This window comes from Clinocottus analis, unplaced genomic scaffold (assembly GCF_023055335.1).
Source record: "Clinocottus analis isolate CAN_PGR_092001 unplaced genomic scaffold, fCliAna1.0.p SCAF_2, whole genome shotgun sequence".
In the NCBI taxonomy this organism is placed as follows: domain Eukaryota; kingdom Metazoa; phylum Chordata; class Actinopteri; order Perciformes; family Cottidae; genus Clinocottus; species Clinocottus analis.
Window position 1 is genome coordinate 8,016,304 of NW_027175931.1, and position 22,451 is coordinate 8,038,754.

At 40.6% G+C, this 22,451-nt stretch overlaps 3 protein-coding genes across 4 annotated transcripts in view; 2 read left to right on the plus strand and 1 right to left on the minus strand.

The window, feature by feature from the left end:
- The window catches only part of trip12 (thyroid hormone receptor interactor 12), a 42,980-nt gene extending 30,080 nt beyond the window's left edge, over positions 1-12,900 (minus strand). The window contains exons 1-2 of the mRNA XM_068584428.1: positions 12,586-12,900; positions 11,631-11,709 (exon numbers count right to left, since the gene is read on the minus strand). The gene's annotated coding sequence lies outside the window, so the exon portion shown is untranslated. The remainder of the gene's footprint in view (positions 1-11,630; positions 11,710-12,585) is intronic.
- On the plus strand, positions 4-10,573 carry zbtb38 (zinc finger and BTB domain containing 38). 2 transcript variants are annotated; one of them, XM_068584436.1, is made up of 3 exons: positions 4-169; positions 763-1,048; positions 6,283-10,573. In XM_068584436.1, the coding sequence occupies exon 3, from the start codon at positions 6,283-6,285 to the stop codon at positions 9,922-9,924; it is 3,642 nt and encodes a 1,213-aa protein (XP_068440537.1). In that variant the 5' UTR covers positions 4-169; positions 763-1,048; the 3' UTR covers positions 9,925-10,573. The 2 variants fall into 2 exon arrangements, with proteins under 2 accessions (XP_068440537.1, XP_068440539.1); XM_068584438.1 differs by lacking the exons at positions 4-169; positions 763-1,048 and adding an exon at positions 2,956-3,548.
- rasa2 (RAS p21 protein activator 2) overlaps positions 12,438-22,451 on the plus strand; it is a 28,242-nt gene continuing 18,228 nt past the window's right edge. The window contains exons 1-4 of the mRNA XM_068584439.1: positions 12,438-12,861; positions 16,035-16,158; positions 20,465-20,568; positions 20,669-20,763. Of these exons, the coding sequence (XP_068440540.1) occupies positions 12,801-12,861; positions 16,035-16,158; positions 20,465-20,568; positions 20,669-20,763 (384 nt within the window). The 5' untranslated portion in view covers positions 12,438-12,800. The remainder of the gene's footprint in view (positions 12,862-16,034; positions 16,159-20,464; positions 20,569-20,668; positions 20,764-22,451) is intronic.

Below are 22,451 nucleotides of genomic sequence, written 5' to 3' on the forward strand. Positions count from 1 at the left end.
TGTGCAAAACAAGTGCTGTAATTCTGGTAACCATATCCAGGCCTAAAGACCATAACACACCTTTTCTGCATTGAAACCTTGTACAAATACGTCTGTGGGAGCATCTGCCACACTGGTCCTGCCTCACCTGAAACCATATACAAGAAAGCTTCAGTAACGTAAGACAAAGGTATGCAATGTTTTTTTTTTTTTTAAATGCTTCTAACAGGTATCTTGTTGGATTAGAGACAACACATGGGGTGATATTTGTTAGCTACATACTAAAATACTGTCATTGTTTCTTATTGTCACCACAGGACGACAAAAAGAAACACAAACACAAGTTGTTCATTCCTTTGTCCTGTCCTAAAGGGCGGAGAAGAATGTGTTGTTTTCCAGCTTACAATTTTACATTAATGTTTAAACTCCCCTCAATATTACACAATCTTCCATCCAAATGATAATAATAATGGTGTTGGAATGATCTGACATAATCACATACAGCCTTGACTGGTAGCTACTATGGCCTATTATTAGCCACTGAACACTGGATACCGCCTTCTCAGCTGAGTCTGGTCTCGGACGACAAATATTCATTACGTAACAATACAGGATCTGTCTCCCAGATCCACTTCCTGAATACCGCAGCTGAAACTAGGCCTTAAACCGAGGCTGAGCTGAAGCCTCATCCATTCGTTTTGCTGGAGCAATGTAAAGCCAGGGCGGTTGTTTCATGCTTATCCTTTGCTTCCTCGCATTCACCACGCCACCCCTCCTTCACAGCTCCTCTTTATGGGTCAGTGATGCAGCGGGAGTGACGCAGCAGTGGCAGCAGCCTCCAGTCCAGAAGACAACTATACACAGCAGGACCAGGGAACCTCTGCCAGAACCGTAGTCCACAGGCAACTTCCAGACAGCAGCGAAGAAGGAAGATGGTAAAGGCCTAATCTAGGCCAAAAGGAGCGTGGGAGCCGGGTAGTCACTGTCCTTTCCTCCTCCTAAACAAACACCAGAGAGGCGTCAACTGTGGCAGAGACAGGCCCGGCAAGACCTGCGCAGAGATATTTTGGTAGGCAACTCAAAGTATGAGTGCGGGCTATGGCAGTAACATTGAGTGCTACTGCAAGGATGAGTGTCTTTTTATGCTAAGAGTGTAAATGCTTCTAGAATGAGGATGAGGCCTAGTCAGCCTTCTAGGGCTGTCTGTGCCTCCCTGCTAATCGGCGTCTCTACAGGCCGCTGCCGAGCTTACTGAACATCGGAGGCCTATGTATTTGTCCCGTACGGTGTAGTATCTATGTGCTTTTAAAGTCAGTAAATTATTAACTGTTGATTCCAGTTTGGTTTGAGATGAGATCTACTTTAAATGTGAAATTATAAAAAGAATAGTCTCCCAGTTCTTAAATTAATATAAATAATGGTTCCCAATACACCCCAAAAAGTATTTTATTGGTTTAACACAGATGTATTTCAGCCTCCATGCATTAATATGGGACAAGGTACATACTGTACATTCCAAATGAGGGTTATTTTATGTTAGAAGGCTTGAAGAAAAACTACACGATGGACTGAATCGCACAAACAATCAATGGTTTAGAATAATTGGTATGGCTGCCATCAAAACTTGCATTTCCTGCAAGTTATTGCAGTTACTGGGGACAAACTAAATGTTACAATGATAAAACCTCTGTGAATTCTAATAAATGCCACTAATCTTCCTCACCTTGCTCATCAAAAACCCACCAACTCACTCTTTAAAGTAATGGCAATATTTTTTGTTCACATTAATTCATTCATATTAGTAATTTGACTTCTTATAATGTGTTTCTTTGCTGTGAATTTGAGAAGTTTTATGAAGTAGATATCGTATGACTGACAGCAGATTCTTTAAATAACAGTCAGCTGTGGTGGTTGTCGCAAACTCATTCTACTTCAACTATAGCTAGGCTCCCCTTAGTCTCCCAAATTTAGATTTTATGGCTCCAGTTATAGAGTATGCACTGAAGCCACGTTTTCCCTCATCACTTGGATTGTTATCTCTTTTTGTTGTTGTTGGTTGTCACACCAACATGGCCCATTGTGTACACTGTCCACTCCACAGGGCTAATGTAGGAGTCTTCAAGGAAGCAGGTATTGCTGTCAGCAGGAGAATGAGCTTCATTGTGTATTTATGGACAGGACAATATAGCTGCTACGATTTATAATGAGTGATAATTGAGTGGAATTTAAGCGACGAAAGCACAAACACACCTTGAATAGCTTGTTCCTTTGGAGCAATATGTGACTGCATGCATAACGATATGGCACCTGCTACTTTGTCTTTTGAAGTCAACAGTGCATGACATTAGATGGCTTTCGGACTGGCTTTAAAAGAAGTCTCAGCCAGCAGGAGGAGAAGACCCACACAGTCATATGACTACACTCAGTTGTGTAAATTAAAGAGCTGCTTCCGTCCTCGGAGGCTGGCGAGAGGCTCACAGTGCCACGTCGGGTTCAGCTTCCTCCCCTCCCCCTCGTCTGCAGTGCTGACGCATCTGCTGCTTTTGCATCAATCAGCAGCCTCTATATAGGTACACCGAGAGCCCCTGCGGATAGCAGGACTCCCTTTTCCCCTAAGCCCTGCGTTTTAGTTCGCACACTCACTGCGATTGTGAGAAAAAGCATCGATGAACATCTGTCCTGTGACTGCTGTGATACACAGTAGGACAATAGTCACTGCCATCTTCTCACGGGTTCTGCATTACCTAACCACAGTGACTCCGTAAGCACGGACGAAAGGCTTTGATGTAATATAGCCCAGCGCAGACAGAGTATGTGTGCACAAGCATGAAACAGATGGTGCGGCGTTATGCATTCAAGGTGCATGTTGTTTTTATGAGGGCTCTAGATAGCCTTATTTCATGCAAAAGAGATTTTTCCTTTTGGTCTACCTCGATGCATCGGGCTTGAGCTGGTGTGATGCTGGAGAGATTTAATATGTAATTTGTTGTACAGCGGAGTACCCCACACTCTACGCTGCTACCAGCAATGCAGTGGAGTGTTTTCTCTGGCTGTAGCATCGAGCGCTGAGCTGGTGTGTGCTGTAGCACCCAGCATCTCTCCGCTCTGCCTACAGCCCTCTGCCATGCTTAATAAAAGTTGCCGCTTCCTGCTCAGTGGCTTCAGAACGAACGCTTCAGTCGCCCAGCTAGCACAAAGGCAGACCCATACTCCGGCTCAGCTACATGCTGGATAAACTGTGAGTTATTCCTATGGCGGCGGTGGCACACTCAGAGGAGGGCAGGGCAGATCTAGCCCAGGACCTGGGCTGCATGGATAGAGGCGAAGGACGTTTAAACTGGAGTCATCTGCACACTGAGAGGGAGGGAGAGGAAGAACGACGTCAGAAAAAGCTCTGCTTCTGACAACACCACTGTTCAGCGACCATCATAGAAAAAAAATACTTTCACCTTGCTCTCACGAAAACAGTTTTTCATGTATAGCTTGGTATATTGAGGGCTGTAGAAAAAAGAGATACTGCATGACACAGTTTCCTGTTTGCCCTGCATCATTCTCTCTGATTTACTAAGGTATGTTTGCATGGTTTCCCTCAATTCATAACCTGTTATTTTGCGGAAGTATGCTTTGCAGAGATGCGTGAAGTGGCTTTTGCTTTGACATTTCGCTCTTTGTTTGACAAGACTATGTATGCGTGCTATATTGTCATTTCATGGTTTGTAGTTTAGCAATTTTTCAGGTTTATAAAAGAATAATATCGCATGCGCTCTGAAGTTAAAGCAAGGTTGGGTGTGGCAACGTCAAATTGATGACAATTTTTAAATTTCCGCTCAGCATGTGGTGGCATTAAACGACAGCCATTGGTACAAACTGTGGCAAGTGAAAGTGGTAAAGTAAAATAGCAACCCAGAAGAAAATATTAAACCGTCACAAAAGGAGAAATTAGAACAAAAGCCGTAGCACATCACTTGCTGATATCAGATGAGAAAGTCATATGTGTAGCATTTCTGCTGCAGACAAAGACACAGACCAATACACATACACAAAGTACATTCAAGCGGAGACAAAGGCAAACCACGATTACTCTGTTGACTGCTGTGTGCTGCAGGTTCTCAGAAAGGGCAGGATGTTTGTGGGAGAGAGGAGACCAAATACCCAGACAGCTCATACAGTCACTTGCCATCCAGCTGAATCCCAATAAGTGCTGCGCCATAGCATGTTGCTATGACAACGGAGGCCTGTCTGAGAAAGAAGGCAGGAGGCTGCTTGTGTTTTCAGCAGTCTGAGATGCTTGAAGAATGGCGGCCATATTGGATTGGTTTCAGGAACGTGAAATTGGAAACGGATCAAAAAAACAAACAGAATATGACAACACTGATAAATTACCTAAACCTCTTTGTAGTACAGTACACGAAAAATACTATAAATGTATTTTCTTTAGAATAATACCATGACAACTGTAATGCCCGAGACCAAATTAAATAAAATAAGAAATCAAATTGAACTGCTTGTTAATCTAATAACTTGAGTATGTTCACAGTATAATTTGTGCAGACTAAAACCTGATTATGACAAATTAAACCTGTCTCCGGTTTTCAACTAAGTTAGAACACAGTTACGTAGAACAAAGTTTACGACAGAGACTCTAAATATAGCGGTGTATAGCAGCAGTTTACGAACGCGTCTTCCGGAGAAAGAAAATCATGACCTCGTGCTAAATTGCACTGTTGCTGTTTGACTTTTACTGTAGACTTAAAGAAAGATGAAAAAGAATAATGATAATGTGAAGTACTAACTAAAGATGGATATTAAAAAGATACTGACGTGATGATTCATCACTTACAAAGGCAAGTTTAGTGTTTCTTAACGGATTGAGTCAGCATGCTAGCGTGAAACATGACTTAGTACAGACTCACACCACACTGACTCTGTAGTGAGTAAGCCACAGTTAGAACACCATGCTGGGTGACACATCCTCTTTCTAAAGTGAGAATGAATTAACTTTAACTTCCTCTAAGTGTTGCAGTTCATTTAGTTCACTGTCAAAATCAAACTAATCCAGAAGTGCTGCTTTGTCAATATGCACAAACTCTAATTCCCTGCCTGATCAAAATTATGTGCAGTGTGTGTTATAACTTGATAAGTAAGACGTGTCATTAAGATATACAGTATTTAGGCCGACGACAATACTGTTAACAAGACAGTTTCTGTTTCTACAATTGTGCTTCTGTGCTACATTACATTATAGCAATGTGATTTCCCTCATGAGTTGACAGAAACATGTATGTGGGACAAGTGAAAGGATGCCTAAACTACTAACCAACAATTCAAAATAGGGCATATGAGTCATCAGTGCGCAACTGTCATTTTCATATTAATCTCGGCCTTGAGAAGAATAAGACTGTTATGATAACTGAACCCAGACCTAGAGCCGGGTTGTGGTAGCACACGGGATTCAGTTATTAAAAGCAATAATCAGGACTGAGTGACTCACGGCATAATTTACCATTAAGACTTCCATTTCATTTAGGGTGTGCATATAGGAAGTAATTAAGAACGTTCTACATTCAATCCTTTTTCAATCGTAATCGTCACAGTACAATTCTAGATCAGTTTTTATGTTATTTGACATACAAGCTAACTAACGGGCCACTAAGCAGCTCCACTGCTGCATTTGGGAGTTACATTTTTTGCTCAAATGCATGTTGACAGTAGACAGACATAATCCCATTACTCAAAACAATCGCCGCCCTCAATGTTAGCACTGACAAATGTTTTACAGCTCGCAGTTAAAATATTAAACAAATGTATTCTCCCCTAAAATGATCTACATACATTGGTCTCATTTAGCCTTCAGGAGAGATTAAAAATATATTCAACACTGGATAAACAAGAAAAAGAAAAAACAAAACAAAAGATCAGAAGAGACTGATGATAGTAGTGCCATTATCTTTAATAAATTTGATGAAAGCCCCCACCATTTACAATAGATTATTTTTTGCTGACCCAACAGTCTGTTAATGCTATGTGACCCGTTCATTAAGATTTACATTTAAATTATTTTTTAGAGAGACAGGATGGAGATTATGATGTTAGAGCTGTTGACCAGACTTGGCACTGGAGCTCATCTGTCAGGGTATCACTGCCATCTAGTGTTGAAACACCAGAATAGCTCAAATATTTTTAATACAAAATTAACACGCTTCTTCTGGGGTTTTATCAGCAAATTCAAAGGACTCAGATTTCCCAATTTTGTAACAATCTGATGACCATATTTATTTTTCTCTCTCCTTTTTTTTTTTTTAGATGACTGTGGTGTTCCCGTGCACTCAGAAACTCATGGATAGTGCTCACCCTCACACTGTGCTCAGCAAGCTCAATGAGCAGCGCTCACAAGGCCTCTTCTGTGATGTTACCATTGTGGTGGAGGATGTTAAATTTCGGGCCCACAAGAACATCCTGGCAGCCTGCAGTGGGTACTTCAGGAACGCTCTCACATCTCCTGAGACATGGAGCTCCACACAAGTGCTGGAGCTGATGGACCTGAAGTCTGAGGTGTTCGCCAGCATCCTCAACTTTATTTACTGCTCAAAGGTGACATCACCTGGTACAGAGGACACAGGGGGACTGGTGGCAGCTGGAAAAAGACTGGGCATTCCTTATTTAGAGAAGCTTGCAGAACAACAGAGGCAGGACGAATGTGTTAAATCCACAGACTGTGGCAAAGCTCCAGTATCAAAAAAAGCAAAGCAGGAGCCTCCCCGACCTGAGGACATTGATAGAGGGCCACGCATCACCAATGCCTTCTCCATCACTGAAGTATGTACTGGGAACAATCTTTTCACCCCTCTGGTTCAAACCAATAAGGAGAGGCAATCACCAGATGATGGACCGCTCCCATCAAATAACCCCACAACCTCCTGCCTCAACAAGAACAATGAGACAACGCAAGCCCTCTCAGAGCACTCATATGCAGTAAGCAAATCTACTGAAGGCATAGACAGCAGTACGTGGGACAACACGAAGGTCTGTAAACCAGCAATACCTCAGCCAAAGCAACTCATTTACAGGAATGTAGGCCCGCTTAAAAAGCGCCACAGGTTGAGAGGAACTTTGTGCCGAAGTATACTTCCAGCTCCAGCTGAACCACAAAAAGATAAACTAAATACAATAACCCCCACGTTAGCTGACAGTGTTTCTGCGGCACCTGTTGCAATTATGACCCCACCTCCGCTTATTTCAGAGGCAGAAACAGACAAAAGTATAGGCCCCGGCATACCTATAGCCACTGACAATGTTCAAATGGAGCTAGGCCCGCCAACCCTTTACCCTCACACAGAGGATAGCATTTCAATTTATGGATGCGACCACTGTCCGGAGATATTCACAAATAAAACTCTTCTCGCCATTCACGCTGAGGTACATAAAAAGTGTTTTGTCAGCCATTTGTTTTGCAAGTTTTGTCATAGAAAGTTTATACACCTCAAACGACTGCGCAACCATGAGCAGATCTGTCCCAAAGCTGCAAGAGGCCCGCCTAAACTGGATGCTACTGGCATATCAACCAAAGAGGCGGAACTCCTTTCAGATGACATACCGAACAACGTGAGCAACGTGACACCGCTTCCTTCTGCTGACCTCTCTGCACCGTGCACCCCAGAGCCCCTTCAAGTGGACCAATTGGAGCCTCCACGGGTTAGGAAGCCAGGAAGGCCAGGTGGCAGTCAGAGGAGATACAACTGCAGTATGTGTAAACGGGTTTACGTCACCGTGTCCAGTCTGAAGCGGCACGAGAATGTACATTCCTGGCAGAGGGCATACCCCTGTCATTATTGTAATAAAGTGTTTGCATTGGCAGAGTACCGTACGAAGCATGAAATCTGGCACACAGGTGAACGCCGCTATCAGTGCATTTTCTGCCTGGAGACATTCATGACATATTATATCTTAAAGAACCATCAGAAGTCTTTTCACGGCATTGATCCCAGTCTTTCTGTAAAGAAAAAATCTGCCAACGGTGGTCTGAAAGCCAGTGTTTATCCAATCAAACTCTACAGGCTTCTGCCAATGAAGTTTAGAAAGAGACAATACAAGACGTACAGCCAGACGTATTCAGAGAGTATTGATAAAGATGACGAAGCTCCACGAGAGAGCAACTCTCTTATCCCTCCATTTGAAGAAAACGCTCCGAGCAGCCACTGTGACACTGTTTCATTTCCTCTGACTTTCATGGCAACAACAAAGATGGTGGCCCCCGTCATGCCTCGCATCAGCTTTGGCAAGCCATGTGACCGAGATCTTGACCAAAGTCCGAACAATGAGAAAAGTGACTCACCTTTCACTGACTACCACAGTAGCTTCTCTTTGCAACCTGAGTCTCCAGGAGCAGGCTACAAGGATGATCCTCCAGTACTAAGTAACTCAGAGCACGTCGGTCATAATGTGCCATTCCTAAACTCTTTGAACACTGTTAAAAAGTTAGGTGAGTTATCAGCTTCTGCAAAAAGAGTTGAGGATATGACCAAGGAGATACTTCAGTCAAGCACTGAGAATCTGGTGCGCGATAAAAAGATGGGGGCAAAGACAGAAACATACATCGCCAAACCTGCATGCCCGGGTCCATCTGTAGATGGTGCTGCCATGCCCCTCTGTCAGATAACAGTGAAAATAGGCAATGAAGCCATTATCCGTCGCCGAATCAAAGGATCTAAACTCTTCCCCAGAAAGAAAAGGAGACTCAGAGAACTGAATGAGGAGGAGAGACCAAGTCAGGGCTCTCCAACACGGGAAAACTCAGAGAGCCCCAGGCTCCGTCTGAGACAGGAAGTCACTTCTGCCACAGAGCCGGAGACGTTTGAAGATCCTAATGACTGTGACACAGCTGATTTGCTTTGGCGTCCCTACTACTCGTACAAAGCTAAAAAGAAAAGGAAGAAGTTGAGACTCAAGCACGGAAAGGTTTTGTTTCACGGTTATCCCGAAACATCTGCAGATAGAATTTCTCCCAGTGAGGCCCACCTTGATAAAAGTAATTGGCTGACAGAGGAGAGCATGTCAGGTTGTAGTGGAGAGGTGAAACGTACTCTCAGCAGGAACTCCAGCCCGAGGACCACCTACAACTGTGACATCTGTGACAGCTCTTTTATCACAGAGACGGGTCTGAGAGCTCATGTCATTGGTTCCCACCCATGTTTCTGCCGGACCTGTGGTAAACAAGGTCCCCCAGGTGAGGCCCCTGCCGGTGGTGATTACGTCTGCAACCGGTGTATGGAAAATGGCTCCTGCTTTGATAACACACCCCGGAGCCCCAACCCAGAGAAAAAGTATCGCTGCTCCTTCTGTCCCCAGCGCTTTCTCTACCTCGCCACCAAGAGAAGCCATGAGAAAAAACACCAGGAGACAAATGAGGAGGGATACAATTCAGACAACTTCACACCATGTTCTACTTACTCTGCACACTTGAGAGAAGACAATACACAAGGCGACATCAAAACAGAAGACAGTGACAATCAGGGAGGCATTGTCATAAAAAGTGAAAGGGTAGAAGAAGGACATTGTTCTATTGATAAAATGAAGCCTAAAACTGAGGATACAACTGACTTTATGCCTTTGACTACCTACCAAGACATGTCATATTCCAAATTTAAAAGCCCATTATCACCTTGCATTGACCCACTCTTTTCCTCGACAACCCCAAAGATGAAACATAAAATGGCGAAAAAAGGGATCGATGCACAGCATTCTATGCATCTGATCTCAAAACAGCAGGCTTGTGACAGAGACAGCGATGGCAACCAAGACATTTTGATGGGGCCAAGAACAACCAGTCACAATGATGTTGAGAAGTCCAGTAAAGTCTTTAGGAGAAATGATTCTGAAACTAAAGGTACCCATGTTTCTATACACAAGCCAGAGAAATGGATGTGCAAAGAGGAGCCATTTTTTTAAAGATCTTTGAGGACTGTGGAGAACAATTGGCAAAAAAGAAAGTGAATCTAACTTGACTTCGAGCCACGGCTTTTGGTCAGGAAATGTAAAGATGTCATCTTTGCAGTCGTCTTTGCAGCTGAGCTCAATAAAATGTTTTGAATCAACAACACTAAACATGACGAACTAACATGACTCACATGCTGTAATTTCTTCCCTCCTAAACTCAATGACTGAATTATTTTTCACCTTTGTAGAAGATATTTTTGGGACAATATAGGACCTTCTGACACAAACTGTACTTTGCCCATTGTCTATGCATATCCGGCAGACTCAGTGACATAACTATAAGCAATTTCGGTGTGTTAGGGTGTGTTGGAGAACTGAAAAACTTCCTATAGTGTGGTTACAGCTTCACTTTTTAAAACATGTCTGGGGAAAACAGTATGAACTTTACAACTGTCACATTTCTGAATCTCACGTTCAGTTACCTGGCCATGTTGAGTTGCACTTTATAAATAGACTATGCTGTTATTCTGTTGGTTCAATACTTTGATAATTAAATTCGAAGCACCATTGAAATCATTCTAATTTCTAATTAAGACATGGAACCATTGAGATTAAAGTTACTTTTGTGTGTTTAATATGTAAAAAAAACATGTAAAACTACTTAAATAAATGTTGTTGATATTCTAAACGGATACATCTTGTCTTCCTTTAGTCTAGTATTGGTAAATGCTTGATTATCAATTCACAGTATTGAGTGTCCACTGACTGATAAGCAGACTCACTAATTATCTGACGGTAAGGAAAAAGATTTAGACATTTTAAATGGTAGGATTTAAACAGTCATATCTGTACAAAACCTGTTTCAGAGCAATCCATTTCCTAAATATAAAAGCCACATAGTGGTTATCTGCTACTCCGGGTGCTTTGGGGACCGGCAGCCCATCTAAGAAGTTTATTCTTCAACACAAACTGAATCTGTATTGACAGTTGGGCCTCAATACACAATTTCCAGATGTTTTTAAATTCTTTGCTTCTTTCTAAGACTGAGCTGGTGATATAATAAATGTATCATACCTTTAAGGTACAAGGCACGGCTCAACACTGATAATAATAAAGGATGATTAAGTATTGAAAACACTGACAGAAACAATTCATGTTGTGTTACTGATGCTATTGAAGGTTGACTATGATCATCAATTTTACGTACTCTTCATTCATAACCTGTAAGAATATGGTGAATGACATTGTGAGCCATTGCACTCGGAGATAAGCAAAGATTAGTTAATCTAATATAAAATCTTCATATTGTAGAAGTATAGTGAGAAGCATGAAAGGGGCACATACTCACTACGTTGTACTATAGCTACCATGTAATACAATATAAGATACCATTTTAAGACTTCATACGTTCCATATCTTTTTGGTGATTTAAATCACTTCAGAAAAATATTTGTTTGTCTCATTCTGGGTTTCAAATACAAAGATTTGCTTTAAATGGCATTAACTAAATGTCTATTTTAAATATAACCCCATGTCTTTGGAACAGATTAAATATTTTACATCAAAAATCTTGTCACAAATGTTATTGGTAAACACAGGTTTTTCTGACATAATATGCAATTAAAAACATTTATTAGATGTTAATAATATGTGTTGATAACTAGTGTGAGCTATATGTTAACAGGAGATAATGCATTAATGAGAATTATAATGCATACCTGACGACCCTTTCAGGCTTCGTTACTATCAGCGATGGAAATCGAACCGGTGTTTTCACCCAACCAAAAGCAACATCACCTGGAAAAGAGGAAGAGTCAAGTCACCATCCAAGGTCAGATATTGGTATTGGATTATACCACAGATTAAAATGAATAAATCATGTTTATAAATCAACAATCTTGGAATATATTTGGGCAAAGTTTGCAAATGTGTTTGCCCCATTGAAAAGAATCCACACATACCACAGTGAGTATCACCTGAGCTATTTCAATATCATTGCAACCCTGTCACAAAACACAACCTCAAACTAAAAATAATCTGTCAAATGAAATTGCCACTGGGAGACGAACAGTATATATACTTTATATAAACATGTAACTAGTTCTGATATTTGATTGCATTCTAACACCTGTATTAGTAGCATACTGCCAGCTGGTCTTAAACAGCTGTATTATTAAATGTAGTTTGAGAGTCTTACTCTTTGTAAAACGAAATGTCTATGCATATACGAGATTGTCAACTTTTTTAAATAGTGCTAGACAAATGTAACGCTAGCTAGCTGTGATGTGTGAATGTGTACGTTTGCAGACACGATGACAGGGTCACTCTCCATTTCAATATATATTTTTGGACTGTTCCTCTAATCTATGCAGCTTATGTTTTTAGAGAAGTTCGCGGTTTCTTTCTTTTTTTTGCAATATTGTTCAAAGTGAAGAATGTTTCCACCAGTCCCTCAAACAACTGTGTGCCTCGGGAATGTGTTTTTTTTTTTTTTTAAACTCGGTGGCAAACGTGCATCTGTCCGACACGAGCGCGCCTCACTCAGACAGGGTTAACCTAAAGCACCGGTAAAATGAGATTAGCTCGCTAAGCTAACTAGCTCCACGAGTCAAAGTATCGCTTCTCGTCGCACAATGAGCAACACCACGGAGAGACTTTTTTAAAAACTCCTACCATCTCCAAAATGAAGCACTAGCCAAAAGCAAGCCGCTCGTCTTTTGAGGAAGCTTTTTTTTTTTCCTCCTCCAAACCTGGAGGCACCAGTGTGTACGGGATCTGACGTGACGCGGCAGTGGGGCTGGCTTTCCACCACTCTGCCCGCATTCATAAACGGATATGATAAACCAGCGCTGAACGCACCGGAGCAGCGACAACAGTCAGCTCTGACCATGGCGGAAGAGGACGACGACGCGAGGGTCCGGGTTTTACAGAGCCTGAGGGGTAAAATATGTAAGTCTGACTGGCGAGCCCGATGTTTCCCCGTTTCTCGCATGAGGAGCGAGGTCGGTTGAGCGAGCGAGCCAGCGAGCGGCGAGAAGGGGAAGCCGGAGGGGCGCGGCGTGCCGTCAACAGTCGACAGTGTGGACTCTTAGCGGCAGTTGGTCTGGTCGCTCTGCTGGTTCGTTTCAAGTTAGCTTAACATGCTAGTCGGGAGCTAGCAGCTTGTTGTGGGTGATTTCATTCACCGACCGCGGCCGTCAGCTCACTGGGTGTTTTAAAGCGTAACGTTATTGGACATTTTAACGGGGGCGTTATTGCGTGTGGACTCGAGCTTCTTGGTTTATCGTTGGTGGAAACGTCGGTAACGACCTTACTGCTTCAGTCCCGAACCCATTCAGCTACAATGGCAATCACTGCAGGCATCTGACATTAACTTTAGCATGTGGAGACGAAGATAACGTTAATTTCAGCGACTACGTGGAGTTCAAACGCAACGTTAATACAGCGTTATATGTAAGAAAAAAATAGGTCTCAAAGTAACGATCGCATGCTCTTTGGGGAGTTTAACGTTAGCTAATGTTGCCCAAGTTTTGACAGCTAACGTTAAATATGTTCAATAACCCGCCAACGTTGCATCTCGTTAACGATCATGGCACGTGTATGCGTGTGTATGTGTGTGTGTTTGATTTGTGGGTTGTCTCGAACCAGCGTGTCTCTTAATCTTCATATTTTGCTCTATGCCCTGCAAAAAAAACAGAAACGTGGAAATGCAGTTATGGTGTCTGATTATATGACACCACGTGAATGATTAAAGCATCCGTGGGAATGAACAAGCAGTCCTGCCCCGCAGCAATAGTATAGTAATACACTAGGCATGCATGTGTGATAAGAGTCCAAATCGGAAACGTTGACTTAAAAGTCAAATACCTCACGAGCAAGTTTCCTCATCCTCTGTCCCTCGCAGGCTTGCCTGGTCCAGTAGTGGAAGTACCTGCCAGGAGGCTGTGTGCCTGTTTGAATGTGTCAATGTTTTGATGTTTTTTTTTTTTGTATATATATATATAACACATTACTCAACATCCAGTTGTGTGTTGCTGCTCTGCAAAATATTCAGCCATTGGCAACACTTTGAGGTTCAATTGATACAAGATGTATACTGATTTCCATGATGTATTTTACATCCTAGATATGCTGCCGCATAGTTGATTATTCTCTGTATTAATACACATCCATTAGTCTAAACCCACTACTCCACCATACTTTCTGTGTTGGTGTTTGATGGAATTGATTATGGTTAGCATTCAATTTGCCCCAGTGGCATTGTTTTATCGCAATGGAGAAAGTCAAAGTGAGTGTCTTTTAAAAGAAATACATTTAGAATAAACTGCCACAAACCATAGTTTTTTTCTGAAATAATCATTTGTATTATTGTCATTTTTTAAATATGTTGGACACAATCTCTTTAACATGCGCTCGGGATACGTTTAATGTTTCAAGTGCATGTACATCATGTCTCGCTATCAATCTGGCTTAACTGTATGTTTTAGGTAAGGTGTATAGTAGGCTAACACGTTTGGAAGGCTTGTATGCATAGGCACATGCATAGGAAGACAAATGTCAGTTTCACTACTATGAATTAATGAAAAAACTGTAAGCAGAACAAAAATAGAGGAACTATCGTGGCATGTAACTCACTTAGCAGTCTTGCAAAACTCCATTCTTCCTCGTTCACTCTTTGTCCTTTTCCGTTAGCCTGCCTGCTTCATCAATCGAGTTGGCATTCTGGAAATAAGTATTCCTATTGTCCGCTAAGACTAGTATTGTTTAGGCATACTCTCTGACTTTTTGGTTGTGGTTTTCACAGTATGACTTGCTTCTGTTTTAGTCAAATGTTATTAAAGGGACGAGACGTTTGTAGAGCTGGCTGGCCAAGAATACTAGATGTTTTCATATCTGCGTGCATATGCGCTTGAGTGCTCTACTCCCACCAGGTCATCCTGGTCCAAGCTTAGTGACTTGGCTGTTTTCACTAGCGGTTTCTAAGATTAGCCATTCACCATTATTAATAGCTTGTTAAAAAGCTGATCTCAGAGGTGGCTTTTCTTAATTAGGTCTCAACCCGGACATACAGTACATATCCAAAGCTCAAGGACCAATTTAGATGATTGACCCTCTAATGTATGAGCCTAAATCTGATTCGGTGTGTGAAGTTATTGATGGTGCTGTGTTTGACTGACCGCCATTTAACTGTTCTGAGGATTCAAGTTAAACATCTCTGGCTTTGATTTGTAGCATTTCTTTTATGCAGGCCTGATGGGATATAATCTGTGTCTTTCTGCAACGTAATGGAAGTGTGTGTGTGTCTGTGTGCGTGCATGTTGCGTTCGTTACAAAGGTGTTTGTCATTTGTGAATCAGCGCTGTACTGTCGTCATTGGTTATGCAGAGGAAGTCAACGTTTCATGTTTTTAACCACATATGAGCCTCAAGTCTGCATCAGCTACATCCGCTCTGCAGCTTGCCCTCACGACTGGCAAGAGCCAATGTCCCCATATGAACATAAGGATGTTTAATGTAAAAGCATATTTTGCAAGTCCTCTGTGTATGACTGCAATCACACATGCTTATATGATTAAGATTGGATTGTATAGGTTCAGTGAAATTAACATTTACTTTAGATTTCATGTCATTTTTTCCCTTTTTTGATTAAGAATGGGAGTACAACTAAACACACAAGTTGTTTATCTTAACTCCAGGACTGCCAATTGTGTGTTGCAATGAATTATCAGAGAAATGCTTTTTTCAAGATCTGAAACCTGAATGCACATGTTCTCAGAACCTCTTGAGTGTACAAAAAAAAGTTAAACCTTGCAATAGACACCATACAAACAGTATGTTACTACCCTTGCCTGGATTTGCACATGACCCCTAAACATAACTAAATGGGTATTAAGTTTGCAAGTACATGGCGATTATCTACCCAATAGAAATAACATATTAGTAATTAATATGGACCTAAATAGAGACATGCTTTTGAATAGCAAGGGTGTACATTGTCTAAAACTTGTGTAATTGATGTGCCAATGAATTCATAGTCATAATAATATCCATTAACTTGGAAAAGACTGCTGATGTCTTGATGCCAGTCGAGATAGAAACTATGTTCTTCTCTTAATGTTGCAGGTGAAGCTAAGAACCTTGGTCCAGTCTCGGGTCCAAATCGACAAAGGGATCTCTGCACCTTTAGCACCATAAGTCTGGATCAGGAGGAGGTGTTCCGCACCAAGGTGTTTGACAAAAGCGGCAGGTAAGCAAGGTTACCCCTGGATCTTCTTACTGTATTATTTCCAGTTGGAGCTACAGTCCTACTGGTGTTATTATTCAGTAAGGTGTTGCTGATGTTAATGTTAGTGTTACAGTTAACTGTCAACTTTTAAGCATTACACTTTTATTTCATTTCATAATGAAATAATCATTTCAAAGTTACTCCGTGCATCCTTTCGTAACATGAGATTCTACCGAACTTGAATAATGATTTAAGGATGTGCAAATGTCCTTATCAAGTTGGTGGATGTCATAGAGTAAAAAAGACCTCTAGATGTTTATTTTAATTTGAGCATTTCTAGCCTATTGATCCATTTCTCTGTTGAGCATATGACATGTTGTTTTCTAGTGTTTATATTTTTTAATTATTATATAAATAATAATAATAATAATAATAATATAAGAATAAATAATGAAGTTTTATTGACGAGAACTTTCTGTATCTTTCTTACAATTTGTCGGATGGTAGTATTTGACAAACCAAACACTATTTCATCCAGCAAATAAAGAGCAGTAAAAAGTATCACAATACAATATTAAATCTCTCTGTCTAATATAGAATAGCACAGGTCTTTAAAAATGATAAATTACTGACAGTAATGTAGGTTAAAGAGTACATACACAAAGTTATTATCCACACAAACAAGAGGTACATATAAGTTAAAGGAAAAAAGAAAATGTAGTCTCAAAGTACTCCATGATTAGTTTCCTGGACAGTTTAATACTTAAAGTGACTCAGAAGAAGGAGACATTTTTTCATGTCGAGTCATTTATGGCACACCTCATCTATAAGTTGTGTTTGCTATACAAGAAATCCACGTCCTTCTGTTTTTATGCGGGCGAAGTTTCGGGTTGAATGTCTACTGTACCATTTCCTCGTTTTTGTTCATTTTTGAACTGGCAGTGAACCTTTTCTAAGGTTTGGGATGTGTAGCTTACAATCAAGTGAAAATGTCAGACCTTCACGGGTCAAATGTGGGTGGTTTTGTAAATATTGTATATCATAAATTAAGGGCAGTTTAGTTGTCGACTGCTCATCTGTTGGTGCTTTGGAGGTCATGTGTCATTTTTGACACTTTTGATTTGTTCGACTGAATAATTTATATATTAATTTACGTTAATATTTTGTTACTCTTGTAACATGAATCTAGAATTATGGAAATCAATTAGGGTGGCCAAGCAATGGAAGCATAACCCCACTTGGCACTTTAAACTGAAATTCTCCAGTAAATGTAAGTAGTATCATCGATGCAATGTTTGTTTAATTCCCATGATTATCAAAATAAATATTAAGATAATGTGTAACATTTCGTTTTAGGAATGAGGTTTATTAGGTTATGCTCCTACGAATTAATTGTATCACTGTTTGATGTTGTTGTTCTTTGTAGAGTTTACAGTTTTAAAGAATTGAAGTCAAAGACAGGCTAGAAAATCTCTCATTTGGAAACAGTCATACTAAACTTTGGACCATTTTGTTTGTCGCAGGCCGATCGTGTGAGAAATGTCCGGTTTCAAATTCAGTCATTTGATAACATCTTACTAATGTCAATATATGACTCAAGGCAGTGTGTGTGCAGGCTTGCATTTCTTTCTGGGGAAACACTAAGTGATTCAAACTAAAATGAGCATTTTTACCAATACCTACATTCACAAGCGATCCAGAGAACAGTGTGGGAGATGGCACCAGGAAACCCTTGAGGTGTCTTATCTACATCATTGCATTTCTTACCGTAAACATGGACATGCCTTCTGCAGGTATTTCACAACAGTTCTTTTTTTTCTCTCCTGATTTCGGTGCTGTTCAAAAGGATTTTACAGTCTCTGAGGAAGTGTGTCCTCCCACGCTCTCCCCTGACTTTTCTCTCTGTGTCACTCTCAACTACCTTAGCCACTGTTTTTTTTTTTTTTGGATGGTGTTTGGATGGTGTTTTGGAGCATGGGCTCCTGTCTCTGAGGTTTTTAAGGCTTTATGGAAGCTCTAGTATCAGCTAATGCCTAGGAAAAAGCAGGCATGTTCAAACAGTTGTGGTCAAGTGGTCCTACCTTACATTCTCACATTATTTAGACGCTAGGGTGACAACAGAAAGAAAGGTAGTAAGTACAGTGGGAGTATGTTTGAGTGTGTGCAAAATAGGGAGGTTACAATTGCATAATTCCATGTAATGTTGAGGAGGCTGTGTGGGTGTACACTGGATGTGTTGACCAAACGCAGTGCGGAAGTGTCAAGCAAGATATTTCACCATCCAAGAGGTATAAATTGTAGAGCGACTCATTTGTACAGGGGATTTAAGAGTAACAGGATCACATTCAGACATAATTCATTTCGGCACATGACCCATAAACTCCAGTAATTTTCTCTGAGTGGCCAACATATTCACCAAGTGTCCACATAGTTGTTTATATGTCAGCTGCCTTTTTCTTCTTCTTCTTTTATTGACTCTACATTTATGTTCCTTTTTTTCACCCCAATTGAACCTCTAAACTTTGTCATCTTTACTGCCCTAAGATGACTCTTTGTAAATCAGTAAAACTCACAAATTGCAGTTTTACTTGACCATATAAACGGTTAATCTAGTACAACTGTCTAAGTACTGTTCCGTCTGTTTGGGACAGGTGGTTCATCTGCTGGCAGCACATACAAACGAGGTCCTGCTTAACCTACAATTGGCTGTCAGATCAAGCTGTCTAGCAAACAGTCTTGGTCTTGAGGGGCAGGACTGAGCGGCACAGATACTTGGACCCTCTGTGTTTGGCCCAGCTCCTACAGCAGTAGGTCCTGCGCTAAACCTGAGAAAACTAAATACTTTGCTGCCAGGTTAAAGTGTGATACCCTCATGTTGTTTTAATGATTAAAGTTTGCATGTTCTATCCCTGTTAGCGTGGGTTTCTTCTGGGAGCTCAAGTTTGCTTCCACGGTCTAAAGTCGTGCATGTTAGGTTGACTGGTAACTCAAAATGTATCTTTTTACGATTGAACGCGAGTGGGAATGCATTGTTTTTTTATGTGTGTTCGCCCAGGAAACTTGTCCAGGTTGTACCCGGCCTCTATAGGAATGGATGACATTGCTGAATACAGTATTGATTAGAATTTGTTCTGAGATTACTGTATATCCCGACGTGACAAGTATATGCTAAATTGCTCCTAAAAATAATGAAAATATTTTTTTTTATATAATATTAAAAATAATTGATATGTCATCAGAAAATGATTCTATTGAAACCGGACATGTATGATACTGCACAGTATCCGCAGCTTTGGCAGATGGATGCTCATTATTACTAATTGGAAAGACCCTTTGTCAGTAGAATAAAGACTTTCCTCGGTTGATTGTTTTTCCTCAGTGGCTTGTAGCTGTATTATCTGCTTAAATGTTCCCCAAAAGACACTTTTCAGCACTTTAATTTGTCCTCTTTATTTCTAGATTATTTTTTATTTTTTTAATGATATTTTACTCGTCTCAGCTTCCACTCGACAGATTTGATTTTCCCATTTAATTTGGCGAGGCTAGAGGAATATAACACAAAAGGGTATTCACAGATAATTGTTCCAGGGTTTGTAAACTGTGCGACTAAATATTAACAAAGAGAGGTTTTGAAAGGAATGGACAGAACATTCCCTAAAACCCTGATGAGTCATAAGGGCACCCTGCGTGGTCCACCTTCTGCTCAGACAGTTTGTTTTCCAGGAAATCAACAAATCCGGTGTTTATGTAAGTTTGCACAATTTTGATAATGTTATTACACTTTGGCTTGAGCAACACAGTGACTTTATTTTAAAAATGTCTGTTTTTTTCCTATACAACCTAGTGCCATAAAAGCAACCTTGTGTCTCAGTGACTACCGGATTGTTATTACCCTACAGCAGTACAATTCATGAGGAGTTAGACATAGCGATCACATGATTTCATAGTTTGGAATAAGGTCAGGTGTCCTGCAAATATAATGCACATGAAGTGTCTTTCATCCTGTTACACATAGTGTAGATGCAAAAAAAACACTTGATCCTAATCTTTGAACCCAATTTAATTGTCTTGATAGCAGGTGAATAACTTTCCGACTTAATAATTCACAGAACTAACATTTTATTATCCTGTGTGGTGTATGTTTTAAAATACTCTATTTGACCACACCTAATAGAGTCTTTAGCTTTAAGATAACACCTATGGTACACAATACTAATACACAAGAATAAAGCATCAAACTTTACAAATCATCCATTAAGACGACACTTATATGTTACCGGTCAAACCAGGCTATTCACTAATCTGGTCTCTGCCTTTTTATTTACAGCCCGTTCTATGGAGAGGACTTCTACTTTGAGATCCCACGTCCGTTTCAGTGTTTATCCTTCTATGTTTATGCCAAAAGCGTGTTCCAAAGGGACCTACCTGTTGGTAAGTTGAATTGAGTATGAAACACACTTACACAAGTATATTTTCTTCCGTTAGTGGACGAGTTGTAGTTTAATGTGTTTGTATACATGTGTCTTTACAGGCAAGGTGTCAATCCGGAAGGATGACCTGTGTAAATACAGTGGAAAGGAGCACTGGTTTAGCCTTCATCCAGTGGATCCTAACTCAGAAGTCCAGGTAATATGGTTGAATCAATTGGCAACTTATAGCACATCTCATCCAGATGTTGCTGTAAAACACATTAAGTTTGTGTTTTATTTGTACATGCTAGGAAGTTGCCACCAAAGCTATTGATAATGAGACTACACCACTCACTCCGGGCTCAGCAGGAAATTCACATCCATGTAGTTTTATATTTGCATACAGACAAGATTATTTGCTTGTCAAAGTAAGTTTATCAAAGTTTAACAGTTTGAAAACCTGAAATATAGCTACTGAAACTAGATGGATTAGTGTTATTGTTTTCAAAGTCATTGTTTTTGCGACCTGTCCGATTTTAAGTTTGACCAAAACCAATAAACCTGGACTTCCACGTGCTGTTTTTAAACATCTGTGTGAAATGATTTGTCACCAACTCACTGTGCAAATGTAACTGGTCCGTTATTGTGATGACAGACAAAATGGCTACATAAAACTTGTATATTGCGTTAATCCAGGCCTTCATTGTTATGTGCAAAGAGTATGTCAATCTGGCCGAAGCCCAACTGAAATTCTAATGTAGTCAATATTCTGTGACGTTGCATGCTGATGCTATTGAGTTATTCATTTCCTCAAATTACTTGCTTTTAGTACAGAGTTTGTTTGTTGGTTTAAGTATTTAGCTGGCTGCTGTAGCACTCGTTAATAGTTATGATACTATTGCTAAAGGTGTTTTTTTCTCTCAAGTTTCTGCCTCATTTGTTGAAACTTGTTGTTTTTTTCGCCTTTCAGCGCCTTTCATTGGGTTTTTTTTTTCTTCTCAGGGTGCAGTTCTAGTTTCTATCACATATAGGGCATGGATGTGGATCGTTCTATTTCAATTGTACATTTCTTTGATCGGATGGTTTTTGTGGTCTGGTTGTGTTGGGTGAAACTACAGTACACTACCACTTCTGTGCTGCTGTAGTTAACGTGTTGACTCTAGCTGCCACTAGCCCACGCCAGCCTATTCTGGGTATGTGCTGCTACACTGATTCACTCACAAGGAGACACTTTCAACTGTAAAGTTACATCAGTGAATGATGGAGGTGTTATTGCATTGCCTCTCTGGCTTGGTTTGTAGTCAGTTTTGTATGAAGCCTGTAAACAGTGTTAGCTTTTAGTCCAGTAAACCTGCTTAGTTAATGAAGAAGATAGCATTGGTAGAATAAACAATACAGATGTATATTCATTAGGAAGGATAAGTAGTTGAATTGTGAGTGTGTATTTGCTGCTGATAGTGGCTCATGTGGATTCTTGCAATAGTAAGTATATTGGCTTTAAGGCCTATCTTGCAGCAAAAAGAAGTCCTTGCCATCTCAGCCAACTGCTGATTTGCAGAGACAGAGTGCAAGTGTGTGGGCGTTTTGTTTAGCACTCTCTCTATCTCCTTCTCTCTCGCTCTCTATATCTCTCTCACTCAGTCTCTCTCTCTCTTTAACACTTCCGAACCGGCAGACTTCACCACATCCGAACCCGTAAAGATCTTTTATGAGTGATGACAAAATGTACAACTGCTGTGGCTCTTGTCACACATGGTACCGTCATTAACCTAAAACAACATGAAACATGAGGTTCAGCTGGGCCACATGGAGAGAGAGGGAGAGAGTGAGAGAGGGATTCAGTTTCTCAAAAGCACATTATACAGCCCCCATTTTTTATCTTTTACAACGCTAATCTTAACTTGG